Source organism: Balaenoptera acutorostrata, chromosome 4 (assembly GCF_949987535.1).
Source record: "Balaenoptera acutorostrata chromosome 4, mBalAcu1.1, whole genome shotgun sequence".
Taxonomy (NCBI): Eukaryota; Metazoa; Chordata; class Mammalia; order Artiodactyla; family Balaenopteridae; genus Balaenoptera; species Balaenoptera acutorostrata.
The window spans coordinates 7,546,727-7,563,153 of NC_080067.1; the positions used below are offsets into that span (position 1 = coordinate 7,546,727).

Consider the following 16,427-nt stretch of genomic DNA (forward strand, 5'->3'; position numbering starts at 1 on the left):
CTCTTCTAACAGTTAATCATTTCCTCCGTTTTCTCTTCTCTCATTCATTCATCCAGTCAATAACCACATCACTTAGGATCTAATCAGAGTGACAAACACATATCAAATAATCACACAATTAAAAATCATGATGGGGGCTTCCCTGGTGGCGCAGTGGTTGAGAGTCTGCCTGCGGATGCAGGGGACACGGGTTCCAGCCCTGGTCCGGGAGGATCCCACATGCCGCGGAGCAGCTGGGCCCGTGAGCCACAACTACTGAGCCTGCGCGTCTGGAGCCTGTGCTCCGCAACGGGAGAGGCCGCGATGGTGAGAGGCCCGCGCACCGCGATGAAGGGTGGCCCCCGCTTGCTGCAACTGGAGAAAGCCCTCGCACAGAAACGAAGACCCAACACAGCAAAAATAAATAAATAAATAAATAAATAAATAAATAAAATTTCTCTTAAAAAAAAAAAAAAACATGATGAAAGCACCAGTTAGGAAAAGTAAGTACAGAGGGGGTTCCGAAAATTCAGAATGGGAAGGCTGGCCAGGGTTGTAAAGGACATGCAAGGAATCTGAGATTTGCAGGAAGAACTGGGAGTTCGTTTGAAAGTGAGGCAAGGGACTTTCCTGGCGGTCCAGTGGTTAAGACTCCTTGCTTCCACTACAGGGGGCGCAGGTTCAATTCCTGGTTGGGGAACTAAGATCCCACATGCCGCGCAGTGCGGCCAAAAAGAAAAAAAAAAGAAAAAAGAAAGTGAGGCGAGAGGAGCTTTTGGTCCTAGTAAACAGTGTGTGCAAAGGCCCTGAGGTAGAAAGGAACCATGCACGCAAGGCCCTGAAAGGGGGCCAGAGATAGCAGTGGCCAGGCCACACAGGGTCTTGTGGACCCCTCGTAAAGAGAAATTAAGGGTCCTAAGTAGGGGCAGAGCATGGTCAGATTTACATTTTTAATGATCAGTCTGGCTGTGTCACATGAGCGACCTGTGCCAGGACACAGTTCAAAGAGCTCTACTCTGGATCCTGCAAAACAAGTTTGTTTGTTTCTTTTTTTTTTTTCCCCCCCCTTCTCTCCGGGGTGTGGTGCACCTCCCTGGCTGTGAGCTACCTCCCTTCTTTCTCTGTTTCATTTGTGAAGTTTAAAGGCCAGATCTTTTATCAGGTCTGGGACCTGTTTTCTTTCAGTAGCCCCCCCAGTAAAGTACTTCATCTCTTCCCAGAGCCCTCCCCACTCCCTAACCTCTCTATTCTCTCCAACTTGCTAAGTGGCCAGTCAGTGACAAAAGGTAGGAGAATCTGTCCTTTGGGGCTTTCTTACATAAAGGGTAGAGACAAGCTGAGAAAGAAATACAGATTCCACTCTCTTGCACCTCCTTACACTCAATCAAGCACAGTTGGAAGAAAAAAAAAAAAAAAGCAAATCTGAGATAATGTTAAGATTCCTGGATTCCCTCTTGGCCACACACACCCGCCTCCACCAATCTAGTGGCCGCCGCCAATGGACTTTAGCTCCCGCTGGCCCAACTCCAAGCTTTCATAACTACTTTCAGTTTCTCCACTACAAGAAGCTTCATCTGACCGCACCCTGCCCCGCTAAGAGTCCTTAGCAGCCACTGACACTTCTTCCAGGAAGCCCTTCCTACCCCACCCACCCTTCGTGCCTCCTGCCCGTGAATGCCCTGCTCTGAGTTCCAACAGCACTCTAAGAAAGCAGGTTCTTCGAACTTCATTGTAATTGGTTCACCCAACACATGTATGCAAGTGCATGCACACACATGGTCAGTAGGTCCAGAAGGACAGATTCTGGGTGTCACTGTCCCAGCATCTAGCACAATGCCTGGCATCTGGTTGAGAACCCCTCTAAATACTTACTGAATGAATGAGCAAATAGAAGTGGACACATTCAGAGTCTCCCAGGGGCAGGAAGAGAGACCTTAAATGAGAGAGGTTTTCCCTTCTTATAGATTTGGTTGTGAATGTGAACATGAAACACTGAAGTTACAAATTTTAGAAAAGGCGCTACATTTCACTCAAGGAAATTTGAAAGGATCAAAAATATCAAAGCAGGGCACACATGCTCATGGTTTTAGACAGGACCAAAAACTGCAGGAAAGTTTTCAGACGTTAAGGTGGGAGCAGGGAAAGAAGATGCTCAAGATGGGAACCCAATAAAAAGCCAGAACAGAAACACAGAGCTGACACGGCTCCCACCTGAGCCCACTCTGGCTGCAAAACGCCATGGCAACCGAATAACTGACCCCGTTCTTATCTCTGTACAGTTCTCCCTTCCGCCCACTACTCTCCCGGTCTTGTTCTCATTCGTCAAATGCCCTTCATAACCAACTCCTACCCCTTCACCTTTCTTAAAAGCACACTCCCCACTGGATCATTTTTGCATTCTGTCTTCAGAAATGCCAACCATGTGGCATTAGTGTTTCACAGTTTCACTTTCTTGACTGAATTCAAATGGGCTAATCTTATATTGTCCAGGTCTGAACTAGGGTCTTGCTAGTCGGTGGACTAACATCACATCACCTGAAAGTCTGTTAGAAATGCAGTCTCTCAGCCCTATCCCAGACCTCCTGATGCAGAATCAGCATTTACCCAGCTCCCCAGAAGAGTCCTGTGCACACGAAAGTTTGAGAAGCACTGGGCTAGATCCTACGTTCACTCAACAAACATGTATTGAACCAGTGCCGGGTCTACAGTGGGTGTTCAACATGCACAAGAGGATGTGAATGATGTGGAGAAAGGAAGTACAGATATTCCACTGAGGTTGAGAAGCTCCTGTAAATACTAAAATCAGCATCACCGGGGTGCGACGTTCTAGCAGGATTAATAACCTTACGCCCAAATTCCGACGTGGCCAACTGCATCTGGGCTGTGGGAATCTGGAATCTGGGAACTTGACCCTGTCTGCAGCAGGCGGGAGGAACACAGGGGAGGTGTGTGAGTGTGTGTGTGTCTCTTCCCCGCTTCAGCCACAGGCCGCAGGAGCTGACAAGGCCAAGTCCCCGCCCCCCTCAGCTGTCACCCTGTCAAAACAAAGCCGCTGCTGACAGCGCAGGGCCAGCCTGCCCCGCGGCCTCGGGCAGTGCTCCCACCCCGGGAGCACGGCGCCCACATCTGGATCCGCAGCTAAGGGGCGGCGGGGTGCCCGGAGCTGGGGTGGAGAGGGGATGGCCAGAAACGCGCGTCCTCAAACTGAGCAGTAGCGCCCGCCGCGCTGGGCCGTCACCTTGCCAAATCCTGTTTACACCCCGAGAGGCTGGGGCAGCGTTTCAACTAAACAAGTAAAAATACAGTAATGACTGGGCTGTCACCGCGCGCCGCAGCGCCTCCGCCCCCAGCCGAGGGCGCCCGAAGCTCCAGGACCCTAGCTTGGGGCTGCGCCGCCCACCCCGCGCATTCCGCCCCTTCGAGCTCCCAAAGCGCCGGGAGTCCGGAATCCTTTTCCAGCCTCACTCCTTCCACCCAGCTCCGCCCAGTGGGGCTCGGGGAGAGGAGGGCGGAGAGGGGGCGCTCAGGTCCCCCAAAAGATGTTGCCTTGGCCCCGCTCCACTCCCTGGGAGGCGCCTCCGGCGAGCTCCTACAGAGCAACAAAGCCCCAGGGCAGCCCAGGAGCTCGGAGGCGGAGGCAACTCCTTCCAAGGGGGAGGAAGGAAAGGCTCCTGGTCGCGGCGATCCCTCCTTCCCACCCGACAGCACTCTGGTCCGAGAAGCAGCTAACTGGGCGCAGGCGACAGCAGCACTTCCGCGGTGCCGCGGCCCCGGGCGGGAGGCGGGGGCGGGAGGGGGAGGGGGTCCCGCGGGCCCGGCCGCGGCCCCTCGGGCCGGCCGGGCGCCGAGCGCGTACCTTGCAGGCGGAGTACACGCCGAGTTTCTCCAGTTTCTTGGCCCGCGGAGCGGAGCGCAGCTGCGCCTTCTTCACTGCGATCCGGGCCGAGCCGCCGCCTCCCGGCCCCTCGGCCGTGCCCGCCGCCGCCACCGCCGTCGCCGGTCCGCAGGCGCCCGAGCCCCCGGCGGCGGCGGCGGCGGCGCCAGGGGAGCCCTGCGGCGGCGCGGGCGGGGGCGCGGGGGGCGGTGGGGGCAGCGCCCCGAGCCCGGCCCCCGCCCCGCCGCCGCCCGGCCCGGCCCCGCCAGCCTCGGACATGCCGCTCCGGAGCACGGCAGGAGACGCCGAGTGTCAGGCGCCGCCGCCACCGCCGCCGCCGCCGCCAGGGTCTCCCTCTCGGGCTCTGGTCGCCAGGAGCGCGAGACCCTCCCCCCGCGCCCTCCCGCCCCTGCGCCCACCCCCCTCCCCGCCCCCGCCCTCCCCCGCGCGCCACCCGCCCGGCTCGCTCCGGCCGCGGCCCGCGCGCTGACGGTGGCGGCGGCGGCGGCGGCAGCTGCTCCCCCAGGAGGGAGGGGACTAGCGGCTCCGCGGCCGCCGCCGCCACTGCACACGCCCTCCCCCGGCTCTCCTCCCCGGGGCCCCGCTCGGCGCCCGGGCCGCCGACATGGCCCTGGGGTGCGGGCGGCGGGTGCCGGCCTCTCGGTAGGGTTGGGGGCCAGCCCCCCGCCCCCCACCCCTCGGCTCTGTCCCGCTGTCTGCCGAGCGTGCGCCCCCCACCCCGCGCCTGGCACCCTGCGCTCGCCCGCCAGGGGGCGAGGCCAAGCCCGGGGGAAGGGGGAGGGGGAGGGGGGCAGGGGCCGGAGCCCAGGCACCTGCTGGCCGCCTCCGTCTCGGCAGCCCACCCCGCGCCCCCCAAGCTGACCCGGCGGAGGGAGGGGGCGCGGCAGGAGCGCGGGGGAGACTCCCATCATTTGTTCCTTCGCTCCATTCCACCCTCTCTCGGAACAGAGGCAACTTCCTCCACCCTAGCGGGAGCCAGAGAAAAAAAAAAAAATTTTTGAAAAGTACCCGTCCATGCTAATCCTTTTCTTTGTTGCCAATTCACCAAACTAAAGGCGTGATGTTTTCCATTTCTCTTTTTAGATACTTTTCCGTCCACCTTCTCTCTTTTAATTGAGAACGCTTTCATCCTATAATCAATTTCTGGATTGCATCTGCCAGAGGAAGGAAAGGACTGTTAATCGATATTTTCTGTAATTTTTGTTTGAAAGTGCTGGTTGTTAAAAGAACTGTCGTCCCAAAAGCAGGGTCACAATGAAAACTAAGCGCAGTGGGAAAAGTTTGCTAATAGGTCTCATCTCTGCAGAGTGGGAGTATAACCTCACTTTCTTTTCTATAGTGTTCCATCGTTTTCAATTTTGATATCACCAGCATGCATATTAACCATGAAAAAAAAATTAAGCAGCATCCAAAAGAATGTGTTGATTTTGGCCTCAAACTTAAAAAAAAATAAAAAAGGAAAAAACTCGACTCAGCGTTTTCAACTTTGTTGAAACTGTTGCAACTGTCGTTTTCATTGTTGATGACAATGAAGGTGGTGTTTAGTAATTCGGAGACCACGTTTCAGTTTTTTTCATTTGAAATTGTGCACCTTTGGTTGGCCTCTCTAAAGCAGTTTTTGAAAACCCAGCACTGTATCTCAGGACCCTTCACAAGTGCCCTGCTTTTGTAATGTGAGTCATAATTTCTATATAATATGGGTCATAATGTGCGTATTAATCAAATTCTTTACATACAGTAAAGCTCTTGCCCAGCTCCGGCCAGACCGCCTGCAGAAATGTGCTTTTCCCTGGAAATATTCCCCTTCCCATCCCGTTTTTTTCCAGTTAATTTTCTCTATCCTTTTTCTAGTTTCTCTGTGTTCTTTTGACTTTTAATGCAAAGTGATATGTAAAAATGAACTTTTTTTTTTTGAGTTTGTAGATCCAGACAGTGACATTAGACAGCACAAAAGGAAATAACCTCTCCCAACTTGAGCCCCGTCTCAAGGTCTGAAATTGTAGACTCTCTGGTTCCACCAGGGCAGTTACCTGGGGCTTCTTTTCTTAGCTTGATGTGCTCCGCTTTACCACTGTTACTCGCTTCTGGCTCTACTGAGGTGTTTTGCAGATTTTTATGATTCTTGCCTAAGCTGGATGGGAGTCTTAAAGACTGAGATCCCATGAACAAAGTCCAGTATCATGATGTCAGCAGATATTGATAAGGGTTTAGGTTCCACAAGGTAGGCATTTGTCAAACTGATGGCCCCCTTGAGATCTGTGCATTTCACTGGATAAAAATATCCCTCATATATTAAAAAATTTTTAAATATTAAAGTCTAGTTGGTGGTGCTCCTGCTGAAAGTTTAGGGGTGCAGTGTCCTGATATATGCAGTATGCTTTAAGAAGCATTAAAAAAAAAAAAAGATGGGGTGGCGTAGGGAGGGTGGGAGGGAGGGAGCTGCAAGAGGGAAGAGATATGGGGACATATGTATATGTATAACTGATTCACTTTGTTATAAAGCAGGAACTAAGACACCACTGTAAAGCAATTATACTCTAATAAAGATGTTAAAAAAAAAAAGATGGATTGATGCATCTGTGAATGTGCTAATAGGCAGATGAACAGATAGATACAGGATAAAGCAAGTAGAGTGAAATGTGAAATGTTAAGAGTTGAATCTAGGTAGTAGGTATAGGTGTTCACTGTGCGGTTTTTAAAATCTTCTACGTTTGAAATTTTCATTATAAAATGTTGCGGGGGCGGGGGGAACCCAGCTTCAATATTAACTCACCCATCACCCCTTCCTCCCAAGCTGTCCCCAGAATTCAGGAGGCAGGCTATTTCCAGGATGTTCTGAAGCAGAAGAAAACAACCTCATTTCAACCGGCCCTGAAAACCATCACTGTCTGAATGGTGAATGGCTTGTGACATCGACTGAACATTATTTTTCATTATTTCCCTGCTCAGAGCACCCAGATGACATACTGCCTTAGGCTGAAGGCCCACAGTTTCAAGGCCTTATTCAAAGTGTGTTATGAGCACCAGGCAAGGACAGTTCAAGGGCAAAGGATTCAGGAGGCTTGTAGCCTCTGCATAATCAGGCTGCTGTGAGCATTTAGTGAGCTCCTGTGTGCAGTCCTTTTATGAAGTGAGCACCAAGAAAAGAAAAGGCAATGTTTTCATTTACAAAGTATTCACAACTGTGAAAGGATGTCCATCTAAAATGGAAATCTCCTGCATGTGCCCTGAAAAGAACGGAACTTGGAACTTAAGAACTGAGAGACTGATTTGCCCTAAAGGCTGTTATACAGAAGACCCAGATTTACCTCCTGACCAATGAAAAAGCGCCAAGAGTCTCTTCCCGTCCTCAAGCCAATGAACTTACTGCTTAGACTGCAACCAGACTCCCCGTCTTCGCTCTCCCCCACCCCATAAATACAGCCCACCCACACACCAGCACAGTCGCCCTTAGCTTGCTGTGGTTTGCATTTCCTTAAATTGCAATTCCCATGCTATTCCTGAGTAATCTCAATTTCTGGTAGTTCAAGCTTGCCTCAGTTTACCTCTTCATTTAGTTTAGCACAACTTGCTGAGGTAAGCAAACCACAATTAGGAAAGAAAAGGCTTGGGGAGTAGGAATTGAGGGAGCAGGTTGACTCCTGGAGGTTAGTTCTGGCTTATTAATACTATAGAATAGTATGCAGCTATCACAAAGAATGACCTTTATACAAATGTAATAGCACAGGTAGATCTCCAGGAAATGCTGCTGAATGAACCCTGTACAGTATAATACCATCTATATTAAAAGCAAACTCACACTGGCATATAAGTACAATTCTCTATGTGTTCAGTCAATGCATATAAAAAGGCAAAAGCCAGAGAAAGATTTAGTAAGATACGCAGCCGACTCCCAAATGTCGTTGCCTTTACTGGGCTCCCTTGAGAGTAAAACTTTTTTTTCTCATTTTTATATTCCCAGTGCCTCACTCAAAGAAAGTTCTCAATAAATAGTAGTAGTTCTTTCTACCTGCAAACTGGACTCTCTGCTTCCCTTGCTCTACCATGATCCCCCTCTTCATGGTAGAGTTTTAAAATTGTAAGTGCAGGGACTTCCCTGGTGGCGCAGTGGTTAAGAATCCGCCTGCCACCGCAGGACACAGGGGTTCAATCCCTGGTCTGGGAAGATCCCACATGCCGCGGAGCAACTAAGCCTGTGCGCCACAACTATTGAACCTGCGCTCTAGAGCCCGCAAGCCACGACTACTGAGCCCACGTGGTACAACTACTGAAGCCTGCGTGCCTAGAGCCTGTGCTCTGCAACAAGAGAAGCCACCACAATGAGAAACCCGTGCACCACAACAAAGGGTAGCCCCCACTTGCTGTAACTGAAGAAAACCCACGTGCAGCAACTAAGACTCAATGCAACCAAAAATAAATTTTAAAAAATAAAATTAAAAAAAAAAATTGTAAGTGCAAACCTGATCCCACAACCCCCTGCTTGAAACCCTCCAAGGGCTTCTCATAACATTGAAAATACAATCACAACCCCATAACCTGATTGGCAAGGACTACCTCTCCGGGCCCTTCTCCCAGTTGTGTGTGGTTTACTCCAGCCTAACTCAGGAAGTTTTTTCCTGCCTCAGGGCCTTTGCATTTGCTGTCTTGCCCGACACCTTCCCCCAGACAGCATGGCTGGCCCTATTCATCTAGTATCCTTTGCCTGGAGATGCCTTCCCATCTAAGAAAGGAAGGATGGAGACCATCTGCTGCTACTCCAACATCTAGTACCTCTTTGCCATATTCTTTCTTACCCACCTTCTATAATACACCAACATCCTGAAGCCCACAGATGGATTGAAATTGTCCCCACTGAGGATGCAGACTCGAAGGACTAGTCTGGACAAGGGGGTATCACAGCAGGTTTAGCCCAGTGTGGCCAATGGCTAGCACCCTTCCCTCCCAGCACAGCCACCTGCTTATTTAGAGACAACAGCTCGATGAGAATATAAAATAAAGAAGGAGGAGACAGATGCCTTAGAAAGTGGCTGTGATCACTGGACATTTATTTTAATAACCCCTAAAATAAAATCTATCTGTCTAAGGAAAAATTACTGGAAAACAATTATAAAATGAATCCTAGGATGGGGAAACATAAAATCTCCGTCCCTGGTTTTCAAGCATCTTTGCAATTAAATCATGATTTCCAGTGTGAGTCTTAACTATGCACCAAATACCATTAGCGCTATTTTATTCATTTTTATTTTTAGTTGTTCTTAATAGCAATTTTCATATCTAATGTGAATAGACCTAAATGTGTTTGGCTGAGCCCTGCCCTTGTAAAGAGAGAGGGTTTTTTCCCTTTTGTTTTCTGTTTATAATTACTAACACATATGACTGTTTTACCAGCCTACCTACCATTTACAATGAAGGTACAAAGTAAGTAAAAGAAATGAAGTCTCCTTCTTCCGAACTCCGGCTAAATGGCTGACTGCTTTTCTAAAGCAATATGTGAGTATCTATCTCTTTGAGCAGCTTGAAAATTATATAAGAAAATCAAATTTCCAAAGAACCAAACTTTGATATGACCTAAATTTTCTCTAACAGTCTGAATATCATGAATTTTACTAATGTTAGTGCCAGATTATTGTTTAAAATAAACATAAGAGGGAGTCTAATTCCCTAACTCTATAAAAGTGTTCATACACATAATTTCACAAATTAAGAAAAAGATTTTTAGGACAGGTTTTCTAGTTTAGGGTCTCCTTATCAAGGGAAAATCTGTCTCCTCAAGTCCTTAATCTTAAGTCCTGGCTGGCTGACCCTCTGGATCTAAAAATCAAAGCTCAGAGTGGAGTATTTCAAAATGTATAAAGTAGATGCTAGGGCTTCCCTGGTGGCGCAGGGGTTGAGAATCTGCCTGCCAATACAGGGGACAGGGGTTCGAGCCCTGGTCTGGGAAGGTCCCACATGCCGCGGGGCAGCTGGGCCCGTGAGCCACAACTACTAAGCCTGTGCGTCTGGAGCCTGTGCTCCGCAACAAGAGAGGCCGCGATAGTGAGAGGCCCGCGCACCGCGATAAAGAGTGGCCCCCGCTTGCTGCAACTAGAGAAAGCCCTCGCACAGAAACGAAGACCCAACAGAGCCAAAAATAAATATAAAAAAATAAAAAATAAAGTAGGTGCTATACAGCAGCAACCACTTTGGGTGAAAACAACAAACAAACAAACAAAAAGTGTGAAGCATAGTAACATGACATCCTCCCAAAGCACAAAAATGTGTATGTTGTTATAAAATATTTCAAACATATAGAAAAATAAAGGGAGTGATTTAATTTCTGTACATTCACCAACCACATTTTCTTAATGTTTTCATTTGCCGGCGAGATATGTATTATTAGTTTAAGAAATCCTCCTTCCTAACTCCCTTTATCTCAGTTTCCCAGTGCCTGCCTCCCCAGAAGTAAACACTCTAAGGCAGGCTGTATCCTTCTTGTTCATGTTTTTCAACATTTACAAAATAAAACCTGTAGTAAGCACACTAATTAAAAAAAATTTTTTTATTAAAGTAGAGTTGAAATACAATGTTGTGTTAGTTTCTGGTGTACAGCACAGTGATTCAGTTATACATAAATATCTATTGTTTTTCAGATTCTTTTCCATTATAGGTTATTACAAGATACTGATTATAGTTCCCTGTGGTATACAGTAGGCCCTTGTTGTTTATCTATTTTATATATAGTAGTGTAAGGTATATAAGTTAATCCCAAACTCCTAATTTATCTCTCCACCTCCCGTCTCCTTTGGTAACCATAAGTTTGTTTTCTATGTCTGTAAGTCTGTTTCTGTTTTGTAAATAAGTTCATTTGTATCATTTTTTAAGATTCCACATATAAGTGATATGTGATATTGGTCCTTCTCTGCCTGACTTACTTCACTTAATATGATCATCTCTGGCTCCAGCCATGTTGCTACAAATGGCATTATTTCATTCTTTTTTATGGCTGAGTAATATTCCAGTGTATATATGTATCACATCTTTATCCATTCATCTGTCGATGGACATTTAGGTTGCTTCCATGTCTTGGCTATTGTGAATAGTGCTGTTAGGAACATTGGAGTAAGCATGCTTATATTAATTGTCTAGCTCAATGAATTTTTATATATGCATATACTTGGTCATCCACCATCCAGATTGATATAACAATGTATTCCCAACACCCAAGAAGGCTTCTCTTTGCCCCTTTCTAGTTAGTACCCTAAGGCAACCATTATTCTGGCTTCATCATCATAGATTAGTCTTGTCTGTTCTTGAACTTCATGTAAATATGCCCATACAGCATGGGCTCATGTTGTCAAGCTTTTTTTTTTCGAATACCATTATGTTTATGGTATCTGTCATGTTGTTCCATGTACCATATGTCACTTATTTTTATGGTTGTGTAGTATTCTATTCTATGACTATCACAGTTTGTTTATTCATTCTCTTGTTGATGAACATTTCCAGTTTTTTACTACTATGAATAAAGTTGCTATGAATATTCTTATAATGCCTTTTCGTTGTCGTATATGCTTATTTCTCCAGGGTATATACCTAGGGGGGACAGTTGCTAGATCATAGGGAAAGTGTATGTCAAGCTTTAATAGGTCCTGTCCCTCCCAAAATGATTGTACCAATTTACACTCCTGCCCACAGTGTGTGAGGCTGACAGCGCCGCCCTCCTCATAAAGCTTTCGTACCGTCGATCTCTTTAATTTTCACCATTTTGGTGGTTGTCGAGTAGTATAGTTCTTTGTGGTTTTCATTAGCATTTACAACATGCATAATAACATTGAGCACACTTTCATTTGCATCTTGGCATCTAGGATGTCCATCTTTTGTGAAATAAATGTCTGTGCTAGTCTTTTACCCATTTTTTATAGTTTTGTGGCAGATTTTTAATGTACAGTCTGGATTGGAATCCTTCGATGGATATATATGTTGCAAATCTCTTAGTCTGTGACTTGCTCTTTCACTCCTTTGAGTGTCCTTTGATGATCAGAAGCTTTTACTTTTATGGGTCTGATTTGTCGGTATTTTATTTTATGTTTAGTGCTTCCATGTGTCCCATTTAAAAACTCTTTGCCTAGCCTGTGTTTGTAAAGATACTCTCCTATGCGTTCTTTGAGTTTTATTGACCGTATCTCTCACATGTACATCTCTTTTGCAACTCAGTCAATTACTGAGTATAGTGTGAGGTGGCAGTGGTCATGGTCACCATCTTATTAAACTTTCTCTTTGTATTTTATTTCTAAACTATTGTGTGAAATGTTTGGAGCATAAGGATTGCCTTACAGCATGGCCTTCTAGCTCAATCTTTACTGAGAGTTCCCTGTAATATTGCCTTTTAAGAATAGTCTTGATACTCCCATTGAAGACTGCAGGCTCTTTAATTCGTTTTTAAAGCAGGACCACCCTTGGCCTCAGGCAAAAGGAGCCCCTACACTGGGGTCCACAGTTTAAGGAATCGCTCGTGTCATAAACGCTCAAAGACAAAGTGGAGGCGGGGGCATCTCTGTCACTTGTCACCTGGTAGGAGCTTCAGACGGGGCAACCCCGTAAACCTAGACTTCACCCTTCTACCCAGCAGGATCAAGCCCTTGCCTGAGACGCACTCCCTCGCATCTGTTGTCCTTGAGCCTGGAAACAGAAGGCGCCTGCATCGGAATACTGAGAAGTTTTGCATGTGAAAGAGGCACAGTTTTGGAGTGCAGGAAGGATTTGAGTGGCAGGAATGCTTAGGTAAGAGAAAAGACAAATTAATTAACTTGTCAAATCCTCCTTCTAAGCATGAATGCAAAAGATTCTTGCATAACAAAGTATTCTTTCCCAGAGTACCAAGCAGCCGTTTTCTTTCTTCCCTTTGTGTTCCAATTCATGGTTCTGAGGGTCCTCATCAACTAGCGCCACATTCACTAACGCTGCCCAGTGTCTGAGGAACATTTTGTAATGTTAAGGAATTCATTTTACCCTTAAATGTATATGTCTATAGATCTAAACGTTATCTCCAGGAAGCACGAAATAGACTTTTTCATTGGCAAATAGATGAACATTGCATGCAAAGAGTGTGAACAGTTTTATGCAATTATTTAGGAAGACGTCATTGAATTTTCTAAAAAGCTAATAAAACATTCAGCGTATTTTAATATCTTTGACTAAAAATTTGATAGTGATTAACTATAACTTCATTTTGCCTTTTAGTTTTGAAAGGGCGCTTTGACTATGGCAGAAGAAAGAGCATTTTTTGAAACGTAAAAAATAATTTGAATTTTTAAATGTTTTTACATTCATGTCATTCACCTTTTTTTGGATGAACATACATTTACATTTTGTACACTTTAAATACGAATACATTTTGACCGGGTAGTTATGTATAATTTTGAATTAAAAAAATAAAGAAAAAGAAGAAAAAAAAGTCCATGAGAAAAAAGTGCTTAGAATATCGTCTGGCAAATAATGGGTATTCCATAAATATTAGGGATCCCTTTCTGCCACCCACCCTTTTCCTCTCTTGGTTTTAACTTGATATCAGATTAAACATCCTTTCCCTCCCTCTTTTTCCCACTCTCCACCCTCCAAATACAAACATACATATCCTGTTTGGAATGTGGTTGCCTTATGGAAACAAGTCTAAAATTTGGAAGAAAACAGAGCCAGCAGAATTGACAGGAGACATTAGGGGAATCTAGCTGAGGCCAAATTAAAAGCTCAGTTGTTAAAGATACCTAATTCTTTTTGCAGAATTCTGACCTACCGCATATGTCAGGCACTTCTCAGCCTAGTGAGAAGTTTTGGGCATCTCAGAAATGTGGGTCTGACCAAAGGGAATTTAACCGATTCTTGCTAATCATTTGACTTACAGGTTGGGCTGCCAGCCCTCAGCAAACCAAATGAAAGCTTCAGGAAGTTAACACTGCTGGCCCCATCCTCACAGCTTTAGACACACACCTGGAACGTTTTAACAGCTGGAATCCAATTTCTGAGTTGATCTAGGAGAAAATCAAATTTGTTGTAGCACTCAACAATAATAAAAGAAGAATAACTAACAGTTTGGGGGTACTTACTACATGGTAGGCACTGTGCTAATCCCTTTCTGCAAAATGTTCCTTCTAATCCTTACCAGGACGTGAGGGCTATTATCTCCATCGTAGAGATGAGGAACTTGGGGCTCAGAGAAGTTAAGTAACTTATACCAGACTCTCTCCTGATTTTAACCCCTTTAACTTACAGCTGATGACAATGGTGGCTACTGTTTTTTTGTTTGCTTGGTTTTGTTTTTTTAAATTTTTATTGGAGTATAGTCGATTTACAATGTTGTGTTAGTTTCAGGTGCACAGTAAATTGAATCAGTTGTACGTACATATGTGTGTGTGTGTGTGTGTGTGTGTGTATATATATATATATATATATATATATATATATATATATATCCACTCTTTCTTTAGATTCTTTTCCCATATAGGCCATTACAGAGTATTGAGTAGAGTTCCCTGTGCTATACAGTAGGTCCTTATTAGTTATCTATTTTATATATAGTAGTGTGTATATGTCAATCCAATCTCCCAATTTATCCCTCCTCCCCCTTACCCCCTGGTAACCGTGAGTTTGTTTTCTACATCTGTGACTTTATTTCTGTTTTGTAAATAAGTTCATTTGTACCCTTTTTGAAGATTCCACATATAAGCGATATCATATATTTGTCTTTGTCTGACTTACTTCACTCAGTATGACAATCTCTAGGTTCATCCATGTTGCCACAAGTGGCATTATTTCATTCTTTTTTATGGCTGAGTAATACTCCAGTGTATATATTTACCACATCTTTATCCATTCCTCTGTCAATGGACATGTAGGTTGCTTCCATGTCTTGGCTATTGTACATAGTGCTGCAGTGAACATGGGGTGCATGTATCTTTTCGAATTATGGCTTTCTCCAGGTATATGCCTAAGAATGGGATTCCTGGGTCATATGGTAGCTCTATTTTTAGTTTTTTAAAGAACCTCCGTACTATTCTCCATAGAGGTTGTACCAATTTACATTCCCACCAACAGTGTGGAAGTGTTCCTTGATGTTGGCTACTGTTTACTGAGAGCTGACTAAGGGCCTGAACATGTGCTATAACAAACTTCATCTTTATAAAAACTCTGATGGGAAGCATTTAGGAGTCGCAGCTACAGATAAAGAACATTCAGCTGCAGCACCTGGAATTACGTGGAATACAGACGATAATAATAATAGGTGCAGAGTCTGTTCCCCACCTCCTCTTTTCTGTGCAGAAGAGGCTATTTTTCATTCTAGGGCCGTACTAGCCAATATAGCTTTCTGTGATAATGAAAATGTTTTACTTCGGCACTGTCCAATATGGTAGCTACTGACCACATGTGGCCATTGAGCATGTAAAACATGGCCGATGACACTGATGAACTAACATTTTAATTTTCTTTTAACTAGTTAAATTTAAATAGCACACGTGGCTAGTGGCTACCATTTTGGACAGCACAGCTGTAGAGGGTAAAACTGCTTGGTGGCCAAGTTCCCAGCAGAGTCTAAGAGTTTCTCACACTCCACTCTTCTTTCTCTTAGCTCTGCTGTTGGTCAGCTTCTGGGGCAGGATCCTCAGACTAAGGCACTGCTAAGAACTGAGAACTGAGGGAAAAGGATCAGGATCTTTCTTACTCCCTTTATTCAAAACTAAATATTTATAGGGAATTCCCTGGCGGTCCAGTGGTTAGGACTCTGGGCTTTTCACTGCTGAGGGCACGGGTTCAATCCCTGGTCGGGGAACTAAGATCCTGCAAACTGTGCAGGCACAGCCAAAAAAACCCTAAATATTTAAGTGCGCAAACACTTATTTCATGTGTTCATTTATTTATCTGACAAATATTTATGGAACTCTTCCCACATGGCAGGTATATCTGCTCATTATAAGTCTATGCATTGGCCCCCGGGTTAAAACGGCAAGCAAGGCAGGACTGGAGAGACAGACATTAATTAAATCATCACACAAATGCATCATTACAAACTCAAATAAAGGGAAAGTATCAGGAGTTGTGAAGGCGTTTAAGGATGGAGGATTCATGTGAGGCATCGGGAAACATGTTAATTTTTTTTTTGGCCGCGTTGGGTCTTCGTTGCTGCGCACGGGCCTTTCTCTAGTTGCGGAGAACAGGGGCTACTCTTCATTGCGGTGCGTGGGCTTCTCATTGCGGTGGCTTGTCTTGTTGCGGAGCACGGCCTCTAGGCACGCGGGCTTCAGTAGTTGTGGCTCACGGGCTTAGTTGCTCCACGGCATGTGGGATCTTCCCGGACCAGGGCTCGAACCCCTGTCCCCTGCATTGGCAGGAAGAATCTTAACCACTGTGCCACCAGGGAAGCCCGGGGAAACACTTTTCTGACGGTGCTCAAGTTCAGCTTATGGAAGTGATGTTTTAGCTGAGAAACTAAGAATGAGTTAGAATTAACTGAGTGACGAGGAAGGAAAAGCATTCAGAGTGGAGGGAATAGCATGTACAGGCCTGAGGTGTGCAGAGTGTG

The 16,427-nt window shown here is 45.7% G+C and overlaps 2 protein-coding genes across 3 annotated transcripts in view; one reads left to right on the top strand and one right to left on the bottom strand.

The window, feature by feature from the left end:
- Positions 1-4,222, bottom strand: part of KAT2B (lysine acetyltransferase 2B) — a 103,788-nt gene extending 99,566 nt beyond the window's left edge. The window contains exon 1 of one of the 2 annotated variants that reach the window (XM_057545641.1): positions 3,836-4,221. In XM_057545641.1, the coding sequence (XP_057401624.1) occupies positions 3,836-4,132 (297 nt within the window). In that variant the 5' untranslated portion in view covers positions 4,133-4,221. Of the gene's footprint in view, positions 1-3,835 lie in introns of both variants that reach the window. The other variant, XM_057545642.1, reaches the window with a different exon arrangement.
- PP2D1 (protein phosphatase 2C like domain containing 1) overlaps positions 4,131-16,427 on the top strand; it is a 40,675-nt gene continuing 28,378 nt past the window's right edge. The window contains 1 exon segment of the mRNA XM_057545659.1: positions 4,131-4,201. Within this exon segment, the coding sequence (XP_057401642.1) occupies positions 4,131-4,201 (71 nt within the window).